Below are 25,473 nucleotides of genomic sequence, written 5' to 3'. Positions count from 1 at the left end.
TCAAATCCCGCCTGGGAATTTACCTCCCTTATGATCAACTGGCTATTCTCATCTTTCAATTGCTTCATCTGTTTTTGAAATGCACACATGTCCTCCAAGCAGGCTCTATTGTGCTTCACCCATTTACTCAATTTTTGTTGACTCTCTCAGGTTCTCAACACCTTCTTGACATTCCTCTCTCAGTGCAGAAAATTGGGACTATCTCTCTAAATTCGTTTGCTGCTGTGCCGCTAACTCATCTTTCAGCTGCTGAATAATGTTTCTAATTTTGACTCAGAATTTTGACTCTGTTGCATGTTTTCCTCTACTTGCTTTAACTCTTCCTGTGCTAGATCCAACAGCTCAGATTAGTTTTGCACAGAGGCTACACTCTCCTGTTATCTATCTTCCATGATTATCATATGAAAGTACATATATGCTGGGAGCTGAGCCATTTTAATGTGCTCATCTCTGGTGGTCTGTGTCATGTACAAGTGTGTCATAGCCTGATGTAACAAGCCATTATCCTGCCTCATAACCATATTTATAGAGGTAACCTCCTGCATCATTCTAGATTGCCACGCTTCATGCTCTGTTTTATCCATTCACCCTTAGTAATCAATTTGGATAGAACGGTTCTTCCTGGACAGATTAATCTCTATGGTGCTCATTATGAAATGTGTTCTGTACCTACAATGCTCTCTATGCAAGGGCAACATCGCCACCCTGCTCCTGCTTAGTTTGCATACACAATAATCACTACATGTATTTATACACACAGCCCTAAAAACCAGGGTACAGGTTTGGTTGGCTGCTTCACAATGCAACATAGCGTTCTATCCAATAAATTTAACATTACCTTCAATTAATAGTCTTCTCTGCTGCACTGTCACAAGTGGAAACACTTAATCAAGGCACCAGCCCCAGTTGTGTCATGGTTTATTGTACGGTAACACTCAAGTCAGGGAGTTCTTTCCCCCACAAAGAATGTGTCGCACAAGAAAGCGCGTCAGATTTTCTATTAGGTTCTTTTTTTGATAAGGGCTCCAACCCATCTCTCACACAATACCAACAAATGCCCTGTGCTACAATGCACTCACTAGGAACCAGGCTGGTGTGTATTGATGAGAAATGTATTAATATATTTACTAAAGTCAAATTAGGAGAAACAGATTACAGCAGCCACCAGTGTTGGTGCAACACCAATACACAATATCCTTTTTAGTAAAGTACCAATACAGAGATGATACCAGACTATGCAGTTAGAATAGCTACCGTTTACACCCCCCTCCCAAATACAAGAAAAGAACAGCTCAAAGCCCACAAGAAAATGAGCAGTGTTATGCTTTTCTCTCAGCACCCCTCACCCCCCAGACATCCACTAGGCTTGACTCTTTGGAATGGAAGGCAGTGGCAGGGAGTATGAATGCAGGGGATGCATTGTTTTTTTGGTGGTGCTTACAGAAACAAGATGGGAGACAGAAGGGAAAGGGGAAAATTCATGTTTGTAAAGCACAATGGTAAAATGGGGGTTTACATTATTTATCACAACTGCAATGGGAAAGAAAAGAAAGAAAGGGAATTTGTTTTTCATACACTTAAAAGGCCAGGCAAGGCGTTGGGGAATATTAGTCAGTGCACAATGGGAAAAACGGATTTTGGAAGACTTGATCACAAAAGCAATAGAGGAGACAGAATTGCAATGGGGAACATTTGCTTTGCTACACCTGACAATAACACCCTTGGCTTTAAGTTTATTATCAGAACAGGATGGGAAAATCAATTTTGGGATGTTTAGCACAAGGGCAATGTGAGAAAGAAAAATGCAAATGAAAATTCGTTTTTCAGAGCACAGTGGCACACAGTGACAATTTTGTTTTTACACCCTGCGCATACATGTGGAAGCAGGGCTTGGGGTTTAATTCTTTAGCACATCTTAATGCAATACCAGCTCACATCACACTGGGAAAAGATTGTTGGTTTGTAATTCCACCAATACAGATCCTGAAAATTCAATGGGGGAATTAATTGGTTTACTTTGGGGGAATTTTCAAGGGGACAATAAGCACAATACAAAGACAAGCAGGTTTTTTTTTCAATGGGGAATATCTAAGTTAATGCTGAAAGAATATAAGGCATACAGAATCTATGGCTTGGGGTATTTCTACTTACAGGAGAGGTCTGGACTGGACATCCGAGGGCATCAGGGCACCACTGCTGGGACAGCCAATGGGGTCAGTCAAGGGTCTCCAATCTTTCCTTTCAAGGAGCCCCAAGCAATTTCTATGTCTCCTGACTCCTGTCTCCACTCCAAGATTAGGTTCCCTGAGTCCTTCTCTGAGGCAAGTTGGCTTACTTATGGGGCAGATGAAATCAGAATGTGTCATGATTCTCGCCAAAGGGTTTGGCTAGCCTCCACTACCCCACTCCGCCCTGTGTGCTGATAGGACAAGGGAATGTGGGAGTGATTTGGGACACTAGGGGAGGAGAGATCATCATCTCTCTTCGACAGGTGGGCTCGGTCTGGTTTGGGGATATGGAAATCTCACTACATGGCACGTGCCCTCAATCTCCACAATTTAATATCTATGAAAACATATGAAAGCACTCCATTTTAACACAAATTAGATAATACTAGTCAGAAGTCTGTATGTCATTCCTGTGCAGAGATACAGTGTTTCGTCATTTACTCTGGAATCATATCAGTGAAAAATGCGCCATTTTACAGGCATCATTGGAATTATATTTATTATTATTTTATCAACTTTTCATGTCTGGAATTCACAAAGAGGGCCACATCAAATTATCATGAATAATTTTAGTTGTGTTTTTCTCAGAAACATCGTTATGGGATGATCAAACAGGGTTAACTGTCACCTTTTTGAAAAGCCTGGAATGACTATTGTGCAATGTATATGGTCAATTGTATGCTATACAATTTGATTCTCTCATTTAAAACAATGGGCAGTCTCCCTACTCATTTTGCTAGACCCCCACCTTTTCTTAAGTACCAGTTCTGCTTAGTTCAGGCATGACGTCAAGAGAGGGATCTGTGTGTACATTAGCTCAGCCCATCAAGAGCTAATGACCACTAATGCACTTTTTATATGAGGCTTGTGACCTGCGGTCAAAAAGGCCGGAGTACAGACCCAGTTGTATCTCGTTTGCCCTGCCTTTGCAATCTAAGAGTACCTTATTTCTTGTATTTTTTAAGAAATAGCACTGACAATTAAGAAACCAGGCCTCTCTCTCCAAGGCAACAGGGAGGACAGCTTGGTTTCATATTCGAAGAAATCAACAGACCGTTCTCTTGCAACAAACAGCCTGTAACTCGTGCCTAAAGGCATTTAAATGACATCTTCTAAAATAAACAGTTTCAAAACTAAGCAAGTTGCTTTAACATTGTCTATTTTGTGAGCTTGTTCTCGGTAGCAACCCTATTCACTTTTTGAAAGTCTGGCCAGCATTTGTCTGCACATATTAGTCTAGAGGGAAAAACGAAATTACATGCACGAATTTATTTCACAGTAAAATGCTTTGTTTGACTAGGGCGGCTTGAAACACAATCTTGGCATTTTACTTTGAGATTTGGTGCACCCTGTTACATTGGAATATCGTTGCAGCTCTTAATAGATGTATTTACATGTTATGTCCACGTGTGTTTTGCTTCCTTCATGAAAGGCATTTCGCCTCTTTTAATATCTTGAAGTTCTTAGATCACATTTGTTTCCTTTTTACATAGGTTCCATAGGGCTTATGTCCCACATTATTTCAGCGCAGGCCTTTTATTTAGGAGTATGCCCACCAATGACTCTGGCCTTTTGATTCATGGCATCCAGGGGCTATTTCACCCCACAGCTTGAGGGAAGTGGGGAAAACTCCAGTGGCTAAGGAGAGGTTGCAGAGGTCTGCCAAGGCTGGAGCTAGAGAGTCAATGTTGTCCTTGATGGTTTTGGAGTGGTAAGGGTCCACCTGTTTTGAAGAGGTTTTTATAGACTGGATTTATCTAGAAACCTTCTCAGGTATGACGGGAGAGGGAGGAGAGAAGAGGGGTGTGGTGGGTGTGGCCGTGGGGGGCTCAAGAGATGACGGTGAACAAGTGGGTGCAGAGGAGCGAGAGGACAGGATGTTCTGTGTTTTGGAGGTAAAGTGTGCAGCCAGAGCCCTGCAAAGGACACAGGTGGGTGTAATAGAGGATTAGGCTACAGTAGGGTTGGCCAGTCCCTGCAGACTTTGAAAGGTTTCGTGTGTTGTTGTATTCCGCGGAGATGCTGCGTTGAATGTGGACTCTTTTCTTTGACCCCACTTGGTCACACCACCTCTATTACTGTGGCTCCTTTGGCGTCTTCTACTATAATGGCTCCCTTGCCCACACTCTCTGCACTGACAACCTTGTCAGCCTCTCCCAGGCTGATGTCTTTACTGCTCACTGCTGAATCTTGGGCTCCCTTGCCCCCTGTGGCCCCCTCCTTCGCTATCTCCTTTGCCATCTACCACTGGCCCTGTTCCCTTGCCTGCACTCCCTTGGGACCCTCTACTTTCACCTTGCCTCAGGCACCCGTGCCACTTAAGGGGAGGACCTCTGTCCCCTACACCGCCCCCCCATAAGTCTTTCAAAAATTGTAATTTTCTCCACATGGCCACGCTTAACTCTCGCTCCGCAGTCATGCACTTCTCCAACATCTGCCAACGCTTTGAACACGTGGACCTTAAAGTTCTTGCTCTCACTGAGACCTGGTTTAAGGACAGCTTTGTCACAAGTTTAAAAATACTTCTACCTAAAGGGTACAAGATCTTCTCTGAGCTCAGGTACAACAGGCCTGGAGGGGGAGTTGGCCTAATCTTTGCAGAGTGGATCCCTGTTTCCACCATTCCAGCTCAGGCCTATTCCTCCTTTGAATGCCTGGTTTGCAGCCTCTCTCTCTCTCCTGTCTCCTCTCTTACTCTGGCCACCTTCTATCGGCTGCCTGGCCATCCCACTATCTTCCTCGCGGAATGGGCTGACCTTGCATCTTCTCTCCTTTCCTCCTCCTCCTAACTCCCCCTGCTGGGGGATTTTAACATCCACCTTTATTCTCCTGACTCTTCAGTGGCTTTCCGCAACCTATGAGGCTCTATCTCTCACTCCATTCTACCCTATGGTCCGACGCACACTGCTGGCCACACCTTGGATGCTCTCATCTCCACAGACATCCCTCTCTCTACTTTGCTCTCATGGACTGATCACTCTTTTCTCTCCTCTCATTTTAAGCTTTCTTCTCCTTTTGCACTGGCACACCCTGCACTGCCTCCCACCTTCAAGGTCAACCAGACCCATGAAAAAAGGGACAGTGGTTTCCTTTGCCTCCTCCTACTCTCCTCCTACTTCCCTTACAGCTGACTCTCACCCTGACTAGCCCTATATACCTTTCACCTTTCCATCTCCAATACTCTTAATATCCTTGCCCCTGTCATGAGGGTCGGACAGAAGCCTGCCAAAAAGTGCAACTCTTGGTACGACTCTGACTTGACTGAGATTAAATACAAGTGCAGGGCTGCGGGACAGAAATGGGGTTCTTCAGGTGCACCCTTTGACAGGCTGGCCTGCCACCTTCAGCAAAGGCAATATAGACTGCATCCGGTGTGGTGTGGAATATTTAAGACACAGAGGGGTGAAGCCACTTGTTAGTGTTGACAAAGTGTGAAAGCAACCTGCATGATGTAAGAAATGGCTGTCTTTGAATATTGTAAAAAGGTGAAATATTACAGCAAAAAACTTTTAATCAACATTAAACAGTAAAACATACTCACATTTACATATTGAATTTACATTTCCAAATGTTTCTCATTTTTACATTTACACTTCTTAATATAAAATGTTGTCCATCAAACTGGTGGACGTGTGTGATTTTTATTTGCATAGAGGGACAGAGGGCTGGTCATTGCATTTATCATACCACATCATATGATGTCATAAGTAACCCCAAGTTTAAATGGGGTTGCACCTGTCTTTTTAATTTTCTGCAGCTTTGTCGAATCATGTGTTCTTTGAAGGTTGGGGGTTTTAGGTGACCTATGAGCCGAAAATGTTGCATTGGAGTACAGAGAAGGGGAAATGGCATATGAGGAGTAACAAACAGCTTGGAGGTGCAGTATGGTTATTTGCCCACCCATTGACTGCCCATGGCCATGCTAATCGCTATGGCCATTTCTGCCCAGTTCCTACCCCTCCCAAAACACTTCCTCATGTGAACTCTTTGAGCTTGCCTTAAACAATCCTTTACAGCAAACGTTGCACTCAAAGTGCCTGCCAGTTGTTTTTCATAGCAGTTTTCAGATAGTTAATGAATTAATTGGTGTTGTAAACCCGCTACTGGTGTAATACAAATAGTTTAACCAGGTCTGTCTTTAGCCACTCAATCTATAAAAACTGTGTGTGTCCTTCACTGAAGTCCTGTTAATAACAAACATTGGCAAAGCCTCTAGTTTCGGATTGTATATAAGTATTAGGTGTTTGCCTGGCAAGTGCCTTTCCCATGTCTACACAAACACTCCAACTATTGGCATTGCCAATGCTTTTTTTTTACTTCCTCTCTTTTCCGGTTTCTTTTTTCTTTTCATGCATTTTGCAATGAGCTATTTTACATGTCCTTTCCATGCACATGTCCTTTCATGCTGTTATCTATCTTCTTCCTTTCCTTGGCTCCCCTTTTCTGCCCCCTTTTCCCCAGGATGTTTGTGTGTGTTGCCATTGTATTGTTATTAGCTCTCCTTGCTGCCTTTACAAGACATACCAGTTGTGTTTGTAGGCACACTTTTACTTTGGACGGGATGGGTTTTTGGCACTGGAGGCCTTATCATCCTACTGTATAATAAAAGGCCAGATGTGTGTTTGTCCTAAGCCATCATGTGCAGTAGAGGCTGCCCGAAAGCACAGAAGGCAATTTGCATAGCTTCACCTGGTGCACAGCTAGAGGGAGCTGTAGGCTTAGGATACTTAGTGTTCCAATGTGCATAGCTTCGCCTGTTGTCACAGCTAGAGGGAGCTCTAGGCTTAGGATCCTTAGTGGTCCAATTCGCATAGCTTCACCTGTGGTCACAGATAGAGGGAGCTGTAGGGATTATCATGTCCATTCGATACGCGAAAACAAACGACGGAGAAGAATCAAGCAAACAGAGATAAACAAGACGCCTAACATAAATAGTGAGAAAAGAATGCAAACTTAACGCAGATTTTATTAGAAAAAGATGAAATCTTAAGGATTGATTCAAACACATGAGTCAAAACGAATTATAAACATATGCATTCAATATTCCCTCCTAAGGAATCATTACACATGATGTGGAAACACCTGTAGAGGGATTGATATGAAAGAGGGATTGATATGAAAGAAAGAAAACCCCTTTTTTGAGTGATTGATAAAACTGTGAAAAAAACAATAAGGTATTGATATGTAAACAAACTGTGAACACAACAGGAAATGTGAAAGCATTGGTGACAACATTAATGTGAAAGCATTGGTGATAACATTGGAAATGTGAAAGAATTGGTGAAAATATTGGACTGTGAAAATAACAGTGAAATTACTGATGAAAATTGCAAAACAAACTGCAAATAAGAAATAATACAAATCAAAATGATTTTTTTTTTATGTGCATCACCTACGGGTACTTGTTATCTGTCAATAATTACTTTTCCTATATTGGGCAGCATCAATGCCAACAAGTACTAGAATGGTGCAGCAGACCAACACATAATGATATCCATTAATAATAAGGGATCTCACCGCCAGGTATTATAAGGCTGCAAATCTAAAATCTGCTTAGAGGGAACAGTAGGCTTAGGATCCTTAGTGGTCCAATTTACATAGCTTCACCTGTTGTCACAGCTAGAGGGAGCTGTAGGCTTAGGATCGTTAGTGGTCCAATTTGCATAGCTTCACCTGTTGTCACAGCTAGAGGGAGCTGTAGGCTTAGGATCGTTAGTGGTCCAATTTGCATAGCTTCACCTGTTGTCACAGCTAGAGGGAGCTGTAGGCTTAGGATCCTTAGTGGTCCAAGTCACATAGATTTGGCTGCTCTCACCGCTAGAGGGAGCTGTAGGCTTAGGATCCTTAGTGGTCCAATTTGCATAGCTTCACCTGTTGTCACAGCTAGAGGGAGCTGTAGGCTTAGGATCCATAATGGGCCAATTTGCATAGGTTTGGTGGTTGTCACAGCCAGAGGGAGCTGTAGGCTTTGGATCCTTACTGGTCCAATTTGCATAGCTTTGCCTGTTGTCACAGCTAGAGGGAGCTGTAGGCTTAGGATCCTTAGTGGTCCAATTTGCATAGCTTCACCTGTTGTCACAGCTAGAGGGAGCTGTAGGCTTAGGTTCCTTAGTGGTCCAAGTCACATAGCTTTGGCTGCTCTCACCGCTAGAGGGAGCTGTAGGCTTAGGATCCTTAGTGGTCCAATTTGCATAGCTTCACCTGTTGTCACAGCTAGAGGGAGCTGTAGGCTTAGGATCCATAATGGGCCAATTCACATAGGTTTGGTGGTTGTCACAGCTAGAGGGAGCTGTAGGCTTTGGATCCTTACTGGTCCAATTTGCACAGCTTCACCTGTTGTCACAGCTAGAGGGAGCTGTAGGCTTAGGATCCATAATGGGCCAATTCGCATAGGTTTGGTGGTTGTCACAGCTAGAGGGAGCTGCAGGGTTAGGATCCATAGTGGTCCTACTGTTTCAATGAAAACCTGCACTTTGGCCCATGTATGAAGGCCTTCACACTAGTACTCTCCTAATTTAATGAGAAGCCTATGTGGAAATTAACAGCACCCTTACCCTCAGAGAGTGTTTGAAGACATGCATTGAACTACCGCCGGGGAAGGGAGGTGTGTTGGCCTCAGTGGATCTCTTATGTAATATCCAGGGTTGGACTGGAGCATCCAATTGTCTCGGGAACCAATGGAAAAGTGGGCCACCGTTGCAAATGGCAATTCATTCCTTTTGTGACAGACTGTTTGAGTAGTACCCAGGGACGAGGGTTTTGATAACATGTTAAGCAAATTGTACATTTTTAAAGAATATTTATTCAGTAACACTGGTCAAAACTACTAGCCGCATGGTGAAGCAGCTCATCAAACTGGCCACATGGACCAAAATAGCGTCCCACTTTGACCAAACAAATGGCCCCACACTGGCATGTTTTTGTTTTTGGTTCGGGCATTGCCCTGTTGCCCTCTACGCCAGTCCGAGCCTTTCATATCCACTATGATGCTAATTGCCAAACTTGATGCAGAGTACAAACTGTTCTCCTCCTGCGCCAGCTGTTTACCCCAATGCTTTTGGCAGCGCGACTGGGGTGCTTTGCCAGGGTTCTGAAGACATGTGTGCTTGGAACATTGTTTTTCTCATATGAAAATGAATTGCGAAATCTTCACGGCCTGCCAGAGGAAGGCCTTCAAGCTCAGGGCCGGACTCGTGTGTATAGGAGAGGTTGTGGAGGGACAGTCACAGAGCACATTTGCAAACAGCATCAGTAGAAGATGGCGGTGCCTTTCACTGACAAGGACTTCTACAGTCAGAATTTCAATCCCAGAGCGTACCTTGACACATATTACAGTGAAAGTGCCGGAGCACTTGTAAATGATAAGTACTTGGAGTTCGTGCTGAAGCAGCTAGCGAAAACGTTCACTGCAGGTTAGTGCAGTTTTTGGTACACTTTACTTGTGTCTTAACCAAATGTAACTTTATAAATTATATATGTGTTGTCGCATCTGTTTCTTGCACTGAATTCCTGTGAAAAACAAGCAGTTGGAAAGCCAACCCTCTTGGCTCCCATATAGGCATTAGATGGGCAGATGCCAGTCCCTGCTATCATCAGGGGTGGACTGGGAACCAAAAGTGGATGGAACTGGAAATAATTTTGAAAGGGGCCTGTGCAAATGCAGTATTTGCATTGTGGAGAGGAAGGAGGCGGCAGAATCTTAAGTTACGATCTGCCCCTCCTCTCCGTCATAGAAATTAATCAAAATGCTGCCTAAGAAACGAAAAGTGTAAAAGCCTTAGGCAAGGCAGTTACGCATTTTGCTTATGTTACGCAACATTGAACAGGAGTTCCAATATGTTTCTGGGCATTTCCCCGCTTCAGCCCCCACCCCTTTTACCATCAGGAGCTGGAAACCAAGGCAAGGGTGAAGAACACGTTCTCTCTACAAAAAAATGCCCTCCTTCTGCAGCCAGGTCCCTCCAATATGAAGCAAGACCTGTGAAATAGATGGGGTATAAATCACGTGACTGTTCAACAAAGACCTGCCCACAATGCATCCAACCATTGACTGCACGAATCTGCAGGAAACCGCAGGGCACGTGGCCAAATAACTCCTAGTCCACGACAAAAGCGTTTTAGCAAATTGGGAATTCCTAGCTCTAAACATCTCTGCAGTACCTGCTTTAAGAATTTTATGATGAAAAAAAAGAACTACCAAAACAGAAGCTTGATGGCGGTATGGTTTTGAATGAATCATAACCACTGGCACTGCTCGGGGCAACATCCGGACCATTGTTTTTCAACTGGTCATGGCATTACAGAATGGGAAAGACCACACAAATAGCAGACTGGGAACCACCACAAAACGGGTAGCCAGGCCTGAACTGCTCGGTCACATCCCTTCTGCACAAGACCATAACGCAACCCCACACATGTTTCAGCCATATTGAGCCTTGTCAGTGAGGTGTATCTTGGGTTTGCAGACATGGACATCTCAGGGCACACGTCTGGGCATACCCGTCCCACCTGCAGTGACTGCAGCAAAGGTGAAGTGGAATGAATGGCTGAAAGGTTTGGAGTAAATCATACCCTCTTACATCGCTCTGGGCACAGAAGCGGAAAGATCATGTGACCTGGCATTTTGGGAAACACTACCCTTTTTGGGGTGGGAATAACCCTGAATTTCATATCATTTTTCATTCTCCGTCTATGGAGGGGAAACAAAACGCCCCTAAAGAGCCAGGCTCACCCTATTGCACAATAAAGACCCGTTTTTGGAATTGTTGGCTATTTTTAAGTTTTCACTTGGACTGTCTGGACATGTGTAGGGTTCACAGGCATACATGACAATGCTATGCTGCTTATATGGTGCTTTCACCAAAGCACTGTAGAGAGAACATATTTGCAAACAATTATCGCCCAACTGAAGTCGGTCCTCATTTCTTGATATCGAAAGGATGGAAGGCTGAGTTGGCCCTGCCGACCCTCAAACCTGTGACCCGCAGATCACACTCAGATCTCAGCAGCGATCACTGAACCCGCTGAGCTATCCTACATATCTTAGCGGGGTAAACCATTTCTACAATCAAGCATTAAGTCCAGAATACAATTAAAGCTGCTGGAAATGGGTAATATGTACTGGTACTGGCAAGCATGCTGAGGGGTTTGCAGTTGGAATACTTGGTGGAATGCAAAGGGTGCTCACCAGGAGGGATGATGGGATGGGTGGCTACAGGGACGTGCCTTGTGGGGTGCTCCCTGAAGGATTTCTTTTCTGAATTGACCGAGGCCAGAGGAGAGTCAGATGTTGGAGGGTTTAGCGTTATATGATCTGACAGAGTATGTGAAGGAAGGTTGCCAGGGGGATGTTGGGATGGGTGGCGTCAGGGACGTGTCTTACGAGATGTGAAGAAGGTGCGGTTCCTGTAGGAGGGGCTTGCTTTCTTTTATGAATAGAATGAGACTAGAGGAGAGTCTGGTGTCGGAGGGTTTGGGGTTCAATGGTCTGACAGAGTATGTGAAGGAAGGTTGCCAGGGGGATGTTGGGATGAGTGGCGTCAGGGACGTGTCTTACGAGATGTGAAGAAGGTGCGGTCCCTGTAGGAGGGGTCTTGCTTTCTTTTATGAATAGAATGAGACTAGAGGAGAGTCTGGTGTGGGAGGGTTTGGGGTTCAATGGTCTGACAGAGTATGTGAAGGAAGGTTGCCATGCGGATGTTGGGATGGTTGGCGTCAGGGACGTCGCTTACGGAATGTGAAAAACGAGTTCCCAAAGTTTGCCTTCTTTCTATAAACACTGGAACATATTAGGAAACCATTGCAACATGACAAGTTCAGTTAGACATATTATATAGGTACCAGGGCAAGAACTGCTCTAGTGCAAAAAGATACATCTGCACTGCATTTTTGCACAAGAGAAAAGATTGTCCTAGTATTAATACCATTAGGTATTAGCACTAGGGCACACTTTGCCCTGCTGAAAAAATGCATCAGACATGTTTGTTTTGCCCTGGTGCTTATAATATGCCAAACTGCACTTGTCATGGTGCAATGGTTTTCTAATGTGTCACAGTGTTTAAAAAATAGGGCAAGCCATGTCCTAGTGCTATAACCATGCAACTTTGCGCTTGCACCGGTGCAAACCTTCTGTAATGGGGCCCATGTCTCTAGAACTGACACGTGGAAATGTTCCTCATGCATTCCCAGAGTTAACAGCACAGTGGCCATCTTCACATTGTGCAGGTGCCTCTGGCATCCAAAAGTACAATGTAGACAATGTAGACATTCTTGAAGAAGCAGACACTCTGCCTTTACGCATGCATTCACTCAGTGACAACAGAACTGTCCACACTCTCAAAGAATGATCTCACTGCCCTTCAGCCCTCAACCACCCTATATTGTGTAACCAGTGCACTGATGTTGAAAGAGTGCAATGTACCATGCTGCAGATCATGTGAGGCAAGATATGCTGGGTCAGCTATTACTTGTACAACTTGAAAAGCCATTCATTCTCAAGCCAAGGGTCTGGTAAATTTGCATCACTCTGAACTAATTTATGGTGTTGCTAGAGGAAATATTTGATGGAAGCAACCTTCCAATTGTGTTACGTGCATTTTTTCTTTCATTTTTAAAACCAGGTGTTGTGGAAGGAGACACCTTGATGGATATTGGCACAGGTCCCACCATCTACCAGCTACTATCAGCCTGTGAAGTCTTCAAGGAGATCATTGTTACAGACTACTCTGCCATATCCCGGCAAGAGTTTGAGAAGTGGCTTAAGAAGGACCCAGGATGCTTCGACTGGAGCCCGATTGTGAGATATGTTTGTGACCTTGAAGGTCAGAGGTAAGACTTCCAAGGGATTTGTTTTGACACTACCTTTGCTTTTCATTCATGCAGCCCATATTCAGCTTGTGTATCAAGGAGCTCCCATTCCTTGGAGGTATAGGCTATTTTAGGATGAGGTTACACCTGTTCTCATCACAGAGTGCTGGTCATCATGCGTCAGTCACTGTACATTGCTGTTGCAGCTGTTAGTGAGCGATAGCTGGGAGCATCATAATGTAGGTGGGGATGGGTGAGGCGAAGAAGAATGAAAAGAAATGTGACAAGGCGCATACATGCATGGGGAAGAGGGATAACCGTGATTGGGGACAATGCTCTGTGTTCAATGATTGTAACATGGCTGTAGTGTGCCTGGAGACGGTGATGTGATGCTAGGAAGCACAGGAGGATGTTTTGCAATATGAGTTGCCAGGGTAAATAGACCCCAATCCATCATCAACAGTATTGTTATTATTAATATTAATATTCATTATTATTTTTAAATCACCACATGCCCATAAACCTCAGAGAACTAAAGGAAAGAGAAAAATAAAGCAGAAGCACAGTACATATGAGAGATCAGCAACCAAGAACAGACCAAGAAGCAAAAAGAAATCTAGCCCGGAGCAAATAAGTAGGTCTTAAAGAGGAAGTTATCACAGGAATTGTATTGGCCCAATCGATCTGGCATGTATTTTTGAGCATACATAGATAGATCCTAAAACATGTTCCAGTCCATCTTACCTTTGTTTTTCTCACATTTGCACATGCGAAACTCACAGGTCGGGAACCACCATCTTGTGCTAATCTTATCCATTGATCCATCACCCTGAGTTCAAGTGCCCTCACAGCAGTAATTCAGATCGCCCACCCTGCAAGCTAAAATCGCTAGTCAAAACAATATGTTCCAACTATTCTCATGACGTTCGTGGACAGTGTATGATATGATATGGTATGATATGATAGTTTATTTATATAGCGCCTATACCTAATGTGTTTCAAAGCGTACTAGGCCTGACGACATTTCAGATAGTGCTGCGGGGGGAGAACAAGTAAGGGGTGGGGAAAGGAGACAGACAAGGTTGCTATAATACTAGATCCAGGGACAATTCTGATAGAGTAAATGCATAGAAAAAAGTAAGGGGCGGAGATAGGAAAGGGCAGAAAGGGAGAGGAGGTTAGAACAGACAGAAAGTAAGCAGTCAAAAAGAGTGGAGAAGCAAGAGGGGTGAGCAAATACAATTGCAGAAGTCATTAGTAACACATAATGTTGCAAGCCAGGATACAAGATGAAGATGGGAACAGCATGAATCAGGGCCACCATGAGTACAAGAGAGTTAAGAAAGGGTGACGCACTGTGAATCAATGAAGTCCATAAAAGTAAAATCCAGCATTGGCCACAAGACGGTAATGGTGAAACCAGAATGCATCAAGACAGACTCCTGTAGAAGTAGGCTGCAGGGGCAAGGGGAAGCAGGTCAGAAGAATCAAGCAAAACAGGCAACATCTGTGTGCGAGAAGGATGGGGGGCACAAGGGAACATCACGGGGGGAGTAGAGGGGGTGTGATAGCCTGTGGGGACAGAGGGAATAAACACATGTTGGTGCATGCTTACCTGCTGTCTGAGCAGGGGGTCAAGCTCTAGGTCCAAACAGGAATTGCCCTTTTCTACATAGCCAAACGTACCCTGTGATCACCTACATCATAACGTTACATAATGCAAATCCAGGAAGATCAACACACACATCCACACAAAGCATGAAAGTGCCCTTTCTGTTCACAAAAAGAAGTAAACATTGTATACTTTTAAGAAAATACTAATAGTCGGGAATGTAACACATTGTTATATTTTCAACTTGATGCTCAAAATAGAAGATTACATCCACGACAACATTGAAAACATGGCATGCTTCAAATTGTTTCCAAAACTGTCAACTTCCATCAAATCTACCAATTGCTTTGCTCGATCAATAATTCCCTGTTTTTGCATTGTGAAATCAAAGTTCTGTATGGTTAGATCTAATGCAATTATTTATTTGTTTACTATGGTTACACAGTAACCTTTCCACAAATGTTATGTGAATAAATCATAAAAACTTTACATATTCGTACATCCATGTTGTCCAGCATTTTACAAAAAATGTCCTCAAAATCACTCCATAGCAAATAATTTCATCATATAAATAATACATAAGAAAATTAGATTGAGTATTTTTCAAAACAAAGGGGGGTCTGGGAATCTCTACCAGCACAAACACAGCCCAATGGCCTGTTCTTGGGTGAATGACCCCTGGGAGTGACTCTATCAAGTCTTTAGCTCACTGTCCCTTTCACAGAGAAGACATTTCCCTGCATATCTGTCTTTGTCCTGCCCAGGGGCATTCCAGCACCAAAGTGCTAGGCAATTCTCCTCTGAACAAGAGTACCAACAGGAACCCCATACACGTGTTTCAGCCCTGTTGGGCATCATCAGTGAGGTGAAGCTCATCCTCTCTAAGAACAGTGAGCAAGGGGTCCACGTCTGGATCGCCCTGGTAACTTAGGGTCTGACCCAAAGTTAATTTATGCAAAACAAAGGGGGGAAAGTATTTTTCAATCCTATACCTTAACCACTAGGAACAAACTGAAAAGCTTTCATAATAGAGTTAGATTAACCATTTCTTCCATCGCGGTATTCGGGGGCCCAGATCTCAAGGCACTTTCTTTCAGATGATATTGATTAATCCAATCTTACTTTTAAATAATCCTATACCAAATATAACCAAAAGCACACTAAAAAAAGGCTAGAAATACAAAAATGTCCATACTTTTAAAGTAATGATAACTCAGCCTGCACTTGCAATTTGCAAGTATCCCTTGGAGGACGTACTACTGCCAACTGCAATTTGAGTCTATTGCCATGAAGCATCTCTAGCCACAGGATTTCAAGAGCCACATTTGCTGTATTAGGGACACATTGGCTAAAACCGTTTATACCTTCCATTCGTAAACCATCACATTCAGGCAGAATATGCTTCAATGTTTCTAGAAATTCTGCTTGCTTACAGTATCTGCATGCAGAGAGATCGCAACTATTGCCCTCTCTAATGAGAATCATTTCACCAGTTTTTATCGCTTTAAACCAGAAGCGCATGAAATCCTGTCTCCAAAGCCTATCCGGAAATTTCAAAAGGTATGCTTCAACAATGTGACGCAAGATGTTTATGGAACTTATATTGGGATACGTCTTCCACAGTCTGATTCCAATCAAAGGGTTGTAGCAGATTCTTCACTTTCAAAGGATTGGATATAAGGAATTCCCAATCTACCCAGAACTTCATGCACTTTCCGCCTCCATATCACGCAAATACAACCAAACAGCAGAACCATTCTGGAGGCCATGAACCGTAATTGCGTATAAGGTAGAATTTGCAAGTAGTCAACTTTCTATAAAGAGAACATCGTTGCCATTCTACAACACTTCAAGTAGACATGATGACCCAATTGCTAAGACGGCATTATCCTAAGCATGCTGATTAACCCCCCACCCTGGATTGCACTAGTCCAGGCCTGTTACCTACAATCTGCCATTGCCTTTAATCAGCCCACTGTTGTACTGCTCTAGACTATGTGTGACGTCTAGCCTATGCACCAATCTACACCTGCCTATGCCTGTTACCTATAATCAGCCAGTGCCTAGTGATTAGCCTATGTTTGTACTGCTCTAGACTATGTGTGACGGCTAGCCCTACACACCAATCTGTACCTGCTTATGCTTGTTACCTACAACTAGCCAGTGCCTAATGATCAGCCTACTGTTTGTACTGCTCTAGTCTATGTGTGATGACCAGCCCTATGCACCAAATTGTACCTGCCTATGCCTGTTTCTACTATCAACCAGTACCTATGACAAGTCTACTATTTGTTTTGATCTAGCCTATGTGTGACACCTAGTCCCATGCAGCAATCTGCACTAGTCTACTATAATTAGCTTTGCATAACAATCTGCCTTCTGCCTTGTATTGCACTTGCATAGGCGCACTTAATCAGCCTATGTGTGACTACATGCCTATGACATAGATTGCAATACCTCCAGCTCAACTATCAGCACTGGCCAATGACAGCCGTAATCCCTGGTTGACTATCAGTCCACCAATCTCGAGCAACCTGAAGACTTACATTAGTTGAGAAACATGGTCCACAATAACACCCAGTGGACCATACATTCCCTTCTGATAGTAACTATCTCCCTACAGACTATAGCCTCCCCAATGACCAACATCAAGAGCGCACTCTGTCGTTTACCGGCCAGAAATAAAAGACTAAGAACTAGACTATTCTGCCTCTTTGAGCCTAGAAGTAGCAAGAATATGAATCCTCACCGTACCCTTAACAACTATGCCCGAGGGCTTGAATCTGCATTCACTACAGTCAAAAAGACTCTAGTCAGAAACTCGACCATAGCAGCCTAACCTCCTAACAAAACTAAAATCACAACTAATCCACCTAAACCTACTCTCAACAGACCACAGGACCCCAGAAATATGACCACGATTTTCAGAGCTCTAATTAATGCCAGATCATTGGTGGCTCACGCCTCTGAAATAGCTGACCTGATTTCCTTGGACGACCTTGATATTCTAGCTGTCACTGCATCATGGCTGCACGATGCAGCTGGCCCAGCCTTAACAATAGCAATACCTGACAACTACCAAATACTTAGAGCAGATAGATCTAATGCTAGAGGTGTTGTCTTAGCACTTATAGGTAAAGCCAAACTCGCCATGCGACTCATGCCACCACTCCCACTCAAATCCTGTGAAATGCTCTTTGCCAAACTCCCAATCTCCAATTGTCGCACTTTAACTATTTACCTACTATACAGACCTCCAGGCCCTATCGGTACCTTATGAGGAGGATATCTCCAGCATTCTTACCAATAACACCAAAGACTCCTCCCAAATTCTACTACTGGGTGACTTTAACCTCGGATTTAACGATCCTGCTGACAAAAATACTCAGGCAGTAGCTAACATCCTTGCAGAACAAGGACTGACCCAAAGAGTATCCCTACCGACCCGTGTCAAAGGGAGGACTTTAGATTGGGTGGCAGACCTGAACTGGCAAACCTCTATCACCACGATCATCCCTCAACGGTGGACTGACCACCATCTGATTGCTTTCACCCTAGAAATAAATAGACAACTGGCCAGAGACAATGCCATGGCACGACCCCTGCCCACCAGAAGTTTAAAAAAATCACAGCGGAAAGGCTATTCCCACACATCCTACCTTCTCTCAACACACTCTCAAACGCCTCAGACCCTAACATCCTTGTTGAGGGTTATACCAATACTATGTCCAAGGCCCTTGACATCATTGCCCCCCCAACCCCCTGAAAATGTGCAAATTCAAAAAGTGTGCACATCTCAATGCCTGGTTCACTCCACAACTCAAAACCCTTTGACTCCAAAAAAGGAAACTAGAATCTATTTGGTGACATAATCCTACAGATGACAATAAAGTACAATTGACTGACTTTGCAAACAACTACAAAAAGGAAATCATTTGCACTAAAAAAGAACTTTATAACGAAAGAATCACCAATGCAAGTTCCAACACTAAGGAACTATTTACAGTTCTACGAGAAATGGAATCCCATGTCCCGCCCACAGACAACGTGCCTAAGGACAAGCCTTGGTGCACAAACATACAAAATGTGCTAGCTAACAAAATAACACTTCTCCGAAACAAGATAGCCATTAAAAAAGCTACCCTGCCCAATCCTGAACCACAATCCACCAATCCAACTAAACCTGCCAGCATCTTAGAACCTTTTCGATTCTTCAAAATATCCATCCTTGAAACTGAAAAAATGATCTTATCTTTAAAACTATCTAACTGCAAGGATGTCAACTGCCCCGCCCAAATAATCAACGATGCAGCGAGAGAACTAGCACCATTAATTGTGAAATTAATTAACTCCTCTTTCACATCTAATAAGGTCTCTAGTAACCTAAAATAGTCCTGGGTCCTACACCTGATAAAAAAAACATACCCTGGACCCCTCCATCCCAACAAATGACAGGCTCATCCGCAGGGTGCCCTTCCTTCTCAAAATAATTGACAAAGTAGCTTACTTACAAATTCAGAATTACCTTGAGGCCAACCACCTGCTAGGGTGCCGCCAATCGGGCAATAATTGACCTAAAACACAAATTGATGAGCTCAAGGAAAAAGGGAAAACTGCTATGCTTCTCCTCCTGGATTTGTCGGCCGCCTTTGACCTGGTTGACCATGAAGTTCTGTGCAAACACCTGGCATCGGCGGCCCACTTCTCGATTGATGCAATAGCATGGGTTTAATCCTTCCTAAACAATAGAACAATGCACTTTTTCTCCCCATCGGCATCTGCAGACCCTATCCAGACTACATGTGGCGTTCCACAAGGATCTTGTGTATCGCCACCATGTATAATATATTTACAAAGCCTCTGTTTGACAATTTGGACAGGTTGGGTATCACCCACTCTAACTATGCAGATGACACCCATATCCTTATTCCACTTTTGGGCAATTACGGTGAGGACACGGCTTTGGTAAATAAAATGTACCTCCTCATTCAGGCATGGATGCCAACCCATGGCCTCTGTCTGAATGACAACAAAACAGAACTTCTGATTCTTGGATCGGCCACTAGCCTAAAAAAGCTGGACACCAACTACTCTGCCTTCATCATAGACGGTATCACAATCAAGGTAGTCAAAGAAGTAAAAACTCTAGGTTTTTACCTTGACTCCACCCTATCCTTAACCAAACAGGTAAACTCCCTGGCATCTTCAACTGCCTACACATGTTAACTCATCAGGGCGTGTAGGCCATTCCTATCCAAAGCTAGCTGCATTATCCTTGCCAAAGCATTACTACTCTCAAAATTGGATTACTGTAACGCCCTATACTTAGGTGCAAACAAATACATACTAGACAAGATCCAAAGCCTCCAGAACAATCCGCTAAGAACTGCTCTGAACGTACCTACTAGAGAACACGTATCAGAATTCAGAAAAGAACAGCATTGCTGAAGATCAGTGATAGAATTCTGCTTAAAACAGTTTCCCTCACGTTCAAATGCCTCAACAATGCTGCACCTCTATACCTATCAGAGAGAATCTCTAGGAAAACCTCTACCCGCCCCTCGAGACAGGCGAATTACTTCTCTCTGAACTTCCCTAAATTTAAGTTAAAAACTTTCCCAGTGAAAGCTGCCCAATCATGGAACGCATTACCTTTCACCCTCAGAGCTGACCAATCCTTCCTCAGCTTTTGACGTAACACTTTGAACTGGCTACACACCAATGACATATGATCCATACTCTACTTACACTTTATATTTGATGCATGTACCCACTCATAATGCCTTTGTATTCCTCTTTGAATGTTTTCTGCTGCTCTCTGATTGTACTATGTAACCTATGTAACCCTCTCCCCACGTAACCCTTTCCTGTCCAACCTGCAACCTAAGCTTTAAGTATTCTTGTATTCGTTGTGCCCAGTTACCTTCGGGTTCGGTGCACCCTACAAATCAATAAACAAACAAACAAACATGAGCCCAAGTTCATAACGAAGGGCTGAGAGTGGAACACATTTTGGAAAACATTTAAAGATAGCTTTTAAAATTCTAGGCTCATATTTTGACCTTTTATTTCTACACCACAGCGGAGCAAACTCGAGTCAGTAACAAAGCTGAGCAGTAGTCTTGCTTCTATAAAGGTGCAAACAAGGAAGAACTGAGTATTTACTAAACATAAAGTACATTTTTCTCAGCTGACATTAAAGAGGAGCAACCTTCTTTTCAAGATATTCACGAAAAATACCTTATTACTGGTCTCCCAAGTAACTTTTCATGATTCAAAAACCATGATAATTTAATAGGGCTTTTCCTATAGGATAGATGTACAAATACATTTTTTTTGTTATTGATTAGCAGTGAATCCAACACAGTATATTTCTTAAATACACTAAGAAGTCGTTGGAGGCCGAGAGGCGTGTGATCATACAAAGTAACATCATCAGCATAAGCAGTCCAACACACACTCTTTCCTTCACCTTTGGGTGGAGCAAAAGCCGTTGTTTCCTCCCATGTCTAAAATGTAAAAATTAAAGACAGTTGGTGCAAAAATGCACCCTTGTCTAAGTCCATTACATTCTATTATTCTAGTGCCTTCATGAAGATAATAGAGTATAGAGAGTAAAGGGGAGGGCATGCCAAGCTGCTATAACTTGGACCACAGGATAGTTCTATCGATAAGATCAAATTCTGACGTAAGACCAATAGAGGTAACATATCAGCACATTTCCTGATTTCCATGCATTCTCTTGCATGATAGAGATCAAAAGGCCTCCAGCATCTGTGCCAACATTCCGCCTAAATCCAAAATGGAAAATAGACAGAATGCCATGTCCATCCACTCCTGAATATGTTCCAAAATAATGCCGGCAAAGATCTTAAACTCTGCATCCAATTACGAGGACAGGCCCTATCACCCCTCTTGTAAATTGGAACAATATAGGAGAGATGCCATCTATCAGGAATAGTCCTTACAGACAATATGTCCTTGAAAAGTACATATAAGATTTTTGACCAGAGTTCAATATTTGCCTTCAGTACTACATTTGAAAGCATGTTAGGGCCTGGGGCGTGGGAGGGAGAGCTGCAGGAGATTAGATTTATAATCTCTGCCTAGCCAAAAACAATATTCCAGGGGCAGCATTATATGTTCAGAGGTACTAGCCACTCCCAAGCAGAGGGGCATAAAGTTGCCAAAAAATGTCCTTCCCATACCTTTGGTCTAACAGAAACCATTTGTGCTATTGTTTGGAGTTCTGCTTGTCTATTTACCAAGGCCCAGAACTTGCGTGCACTGAAGTCAGATAGAGATGACAACATTACTTTGCCATCGTTCTGGTAGAGTTTTACGTGCAATTGTTTTGCTCTATTTTTCCATTTTTTAAAAAAAATGTTTTACTAGCGCAGGAATGGAGTCTTTCTGAGGGGAGATGTTTTGAATTGCTCTTAATTCCTTGTTCCTTACTTTCTTCAGGTCTCTCATTGCTTCACAGTAGGAATGTGGATGGTTCCTGCTGGGCATGCTAAGTTGCTTACCTCCATAGGTATCCCTCACTGCAGATTCGAGATAGTGTTTGAAGGCTTTATATGTATATGTATATGTATATAAAGTAAAATTCTTGCTAAATTCAATATTCTGAAAATCATGCATAAAAACCTTATTTACTTTCTCAACGTTCCCTTTATGCCATGTGATACGATTGCAGGATTTACTAATATCCAACCTAAGTGGGAAATGGCCACCGGTGGAATTAATAAGGTCCAAAAGAAAGGTCACCTTAAGGATTTTGTGATCACTTTTCTGTGTGGGAATTAGAATACATTCTTTGACAAGGTTGAAAAGAAAAAACCCTCAGTAGCATAAACGTAATCTATAGTTCAGTGAGAATTTCCATTGGTCCAGGTGTGGCCATCACTGGTCGAGTTTAACAAATAATTCACACAGTACATGCCCCGATCTTCAAAAAATTGAAACCATATCTCACCCTGGATGCGTTTTATGTTACCACCCCCATATCTCACCCTGGATGCGTTTTATGGTACCACCCCCATATCACACCCTGGATGCGTTTTATGGTACCACCCCCATATCTCACCCTGGATGCGTTTTATGGTACCACCCCCATATCTCACCCTGGATGTGTTTTATGGTACCACCCCCATATCTCACCCTGGATGCGTTTTATGGTGCCACCCCCATATCTCACCCTGGATGCGTTTTATGGTACCACCCCCATATCTCACCGTGGATGCGTTTTATGGTACCACCCCCATATCTCACCCTGGATGCGTTTTATGGTGCCACCCCCATATCTCACCCTGGATGCGTTTTATGGTGCCACCACCATATCTCACCCTGGATGCGTTTTATGGTACCACCCCCATATCACACCCTGGATGCGTTTTATGGTACCACCCCCATATCTCACCCTGGATGCGTTTTATGGTACCACCCCCATATCTCACCCTGGATGCGTTTTATGGTACCACCCCCATATCTCACCATGGATGCGTTTTATGGTGCCACCCCCATATCTCACCCTGGATGCGTTTTATGGTACCACCCCCATATCTCACCCTGGATGCGTTTTATGGTACCACCCCCATATCTCAGCCTGGATGCGTTTTATGGTACCACCCCCATATCTCACCCTGGATGCGTTTTATGGTACCACCCCCATATCTCACCCTGGATGCGTTTTATGGTACCACCCCCATATCTCACCCTGGATGCGTTTTATGGTGCCACCCCCATATCTCACCCTGGATGCGTTTTATGGTACCACCCCCATATCTCACCCTGGATGCGTTTTATGGTACCACCCCCATATCTCAGCCTGGATGCGTTTTATGGTGCCACCCCCATATCTCACCCTGGATGCGTTTTATGGTACCACCCCCATATCTCACCCTGGATGCGTTTTATGGTGCCACCCCAGTGAGTATATGCTTTTTCCACTCGCTTATTATCCTTTTTAGAAGTGTCCTCACTAGAGCAATTCCCTACTTTAGTTCCCATTTCCGAATTAAGATGACCCAAAATAATAATATTCAATTCAGAGCAGAGTTCTTGACATTCAAGAATAACAAGATCAATACATACTATAGTCTCTTTCAAATCAGAATCTGGGGACCAGTATATATTGACAATCAGTAGATATGCTGGAAAGTTCAGTTTACTAAACTCAAAAAGGACAGCGATGACCCCTCTAATTATGTAACATTTTTTCAGCGTTTTCCCTTGGAGATCATTTCTGACCACGATCAAGAGCCCACCTGAAGGTCTGCCTTTTGATTTCTTTGTAGCAAGTTCCTGAAACATCATATAGCCATCCAGAGAAAGCACATAGGTAGCCCAGGTTTCTTGTATACAGACAAAGCTTCAGGTTGAGAGTTTATTACACATTTCAATGGATTATTTTAAAAACCATGATCCCCTGGAGTTCCACGAGATCAGGCTGACCTCATTTGATGCTAAGAGTTCTCCTTAAGCCCCTGGATTTTAGAGATAGATTCTGTTACGGTCAGTGCCAGCTATCTCAATTCCACTTCTCTAGAAGATCCAGCAGGCTTAATGGATTCCTCACTTTTATCAGTAGTTGGATTTAACATGTTTCCAGGGATTTCTCCCTGATCACCTCCCCCTGATTTAGGGGGACCTAGGCTATCATTCAACAAATCATACCCAAATCTGTTAAATGATTCACCCTCTGAGAGAACAAGCTCATAAATAGCTCGCAAATGAAATACAATCCTAACAAAATTGAATCTAACAGGGTGAATAAAATCAATTAACTTGATATCCCCAGATGAAAAGAGGGATAGACAGGGAATCTCATTAAAGAGAGACAGGATCCTTCCACGAGTAAGGGAATAGGCTGCTCCATTAGGAAGCATGTAGTTTAAAGTAACACTAGGATCATCTATAAAATGAGGCTGTCTCAACATCCCCCTTCAGTTGAATATTGTGAATTGCTATCTGATTTCTTGGCTCCCTTTGTGTAACATCAGCTCTGTCAAATTCCCCATTTCTGTTGTCCATATAACCATCCTTCCACTCCCTGTTATGATGTATTCTTCCTACATCTTTGGACCACCCTGATTCATTGCACCAGATCCCTCTCTTATTAAGTCATAAACTGCATATACAGATTTGTTCTCGTCATTGTTATCACCTGTTCCATCTCTCGTAGATTTGCAAGCTACATTCACTGATGCGTTTTTTCAAAAAATGACAATAAAATGATGTACAAAGAAGCCTGTGGATTTTTCCTTGTAAGAGCTAGGAACAAATGGTTTACTGTGCTGAACTCCCCGATTTCCTGGCTTTCATGAACAGGTTGAGTGGAAACGAAAACAAATTATTTTGATGTGGTTATCAACCATTTTGTGAGAGGTAGGCAGTTTTGGCCATTTTTGCCAATTGGACATGCATGGACGGAATGGAAGAAAAGAGTAGGAAAGCCGAATTGGAGGACAGAAAGGCATATAGTTCTGAAAAGTAGACAAAATTCCAAGTTTAGAAAGGGGTGATTTGCGTAGGTCGGGCAACAACTAGGTATGGGAAAATGCCATAGATTGGGGGAAAAGCGGGAAAATGACTGGAAAAAAAAGGTATGTGGCGGACATGGTTGGCTTGGTACGGCAATGGCTTCTATGAATTTTGAGAAAAGCAATGCTCTGCTACATTCCCCCGACTCTTGCAGTTAGGAAAGCACACATTTTTTGTAGTGTTTTACAAAACAAGCAATACCACAAGCCAAACACTGAGCCATGGTACGCAAGAGTTTTATGCTTATGGCCTGAACAGACGCACTTAGCATGTGTAAATCCG

At 43.2% G+C, this 25,473-nt stretch overlaps 1 protein-coding gene across 2 annotated transcripts in view; it reads left to right on the top strand.

Moving 5' to 3' along the window:
- Positions 1 to 25,473, top strand: part of LOC138487693 (nicotinamide N-methyltransferase-like) — a 208,342-nt gene that overhangs the window by 138,352 nt on the left and 44,517 nt on the right. Inside the window, exons 1-2 of one of the 2 annotated variants that reach the window (XM_069614218.1) lie at positions 9,401 to 9,640; positions 12,848 to 13,055. In XM_069614218.1, coding sequence (XP_069470319.1) covers positions 9,487 to 9,640; positions 12,848 to 13,055 — 362 coding nt within the window. In that variant the 5' untranslated portion in view covers positions 9,401 to 9,486. Of the gene's footprint in view, positions 1 to 9,400; positions 9,641 to 12,847; positions 13,056 to 25,473 lie in introns of those variants that run through there. The other variant, XM_069614219.1, reaches the window with a different exon arrangement.

The sequence above is a fragment of the Ambystoma mexicanum genome, chromosome 9, assembly GCF_040938575.1.
Source record: "Ambystoma mexicanum isolate Mex_15411 chromosome 9, UKY_AmexF1_1, whole genome shotgun sequence".
NCBI classification, from domain to species: Eukaryota; Metazoa; Chordata; class Amphibia; order Caudata; family Ambystomatidae; genus Ambystoma; species Ambystoma mexicanum.
The sequence above is the reverse complement of the archived record's forward strand: the minus strand, read 5'-3'. Positions and strand labels throughout refer to the sequence as shown.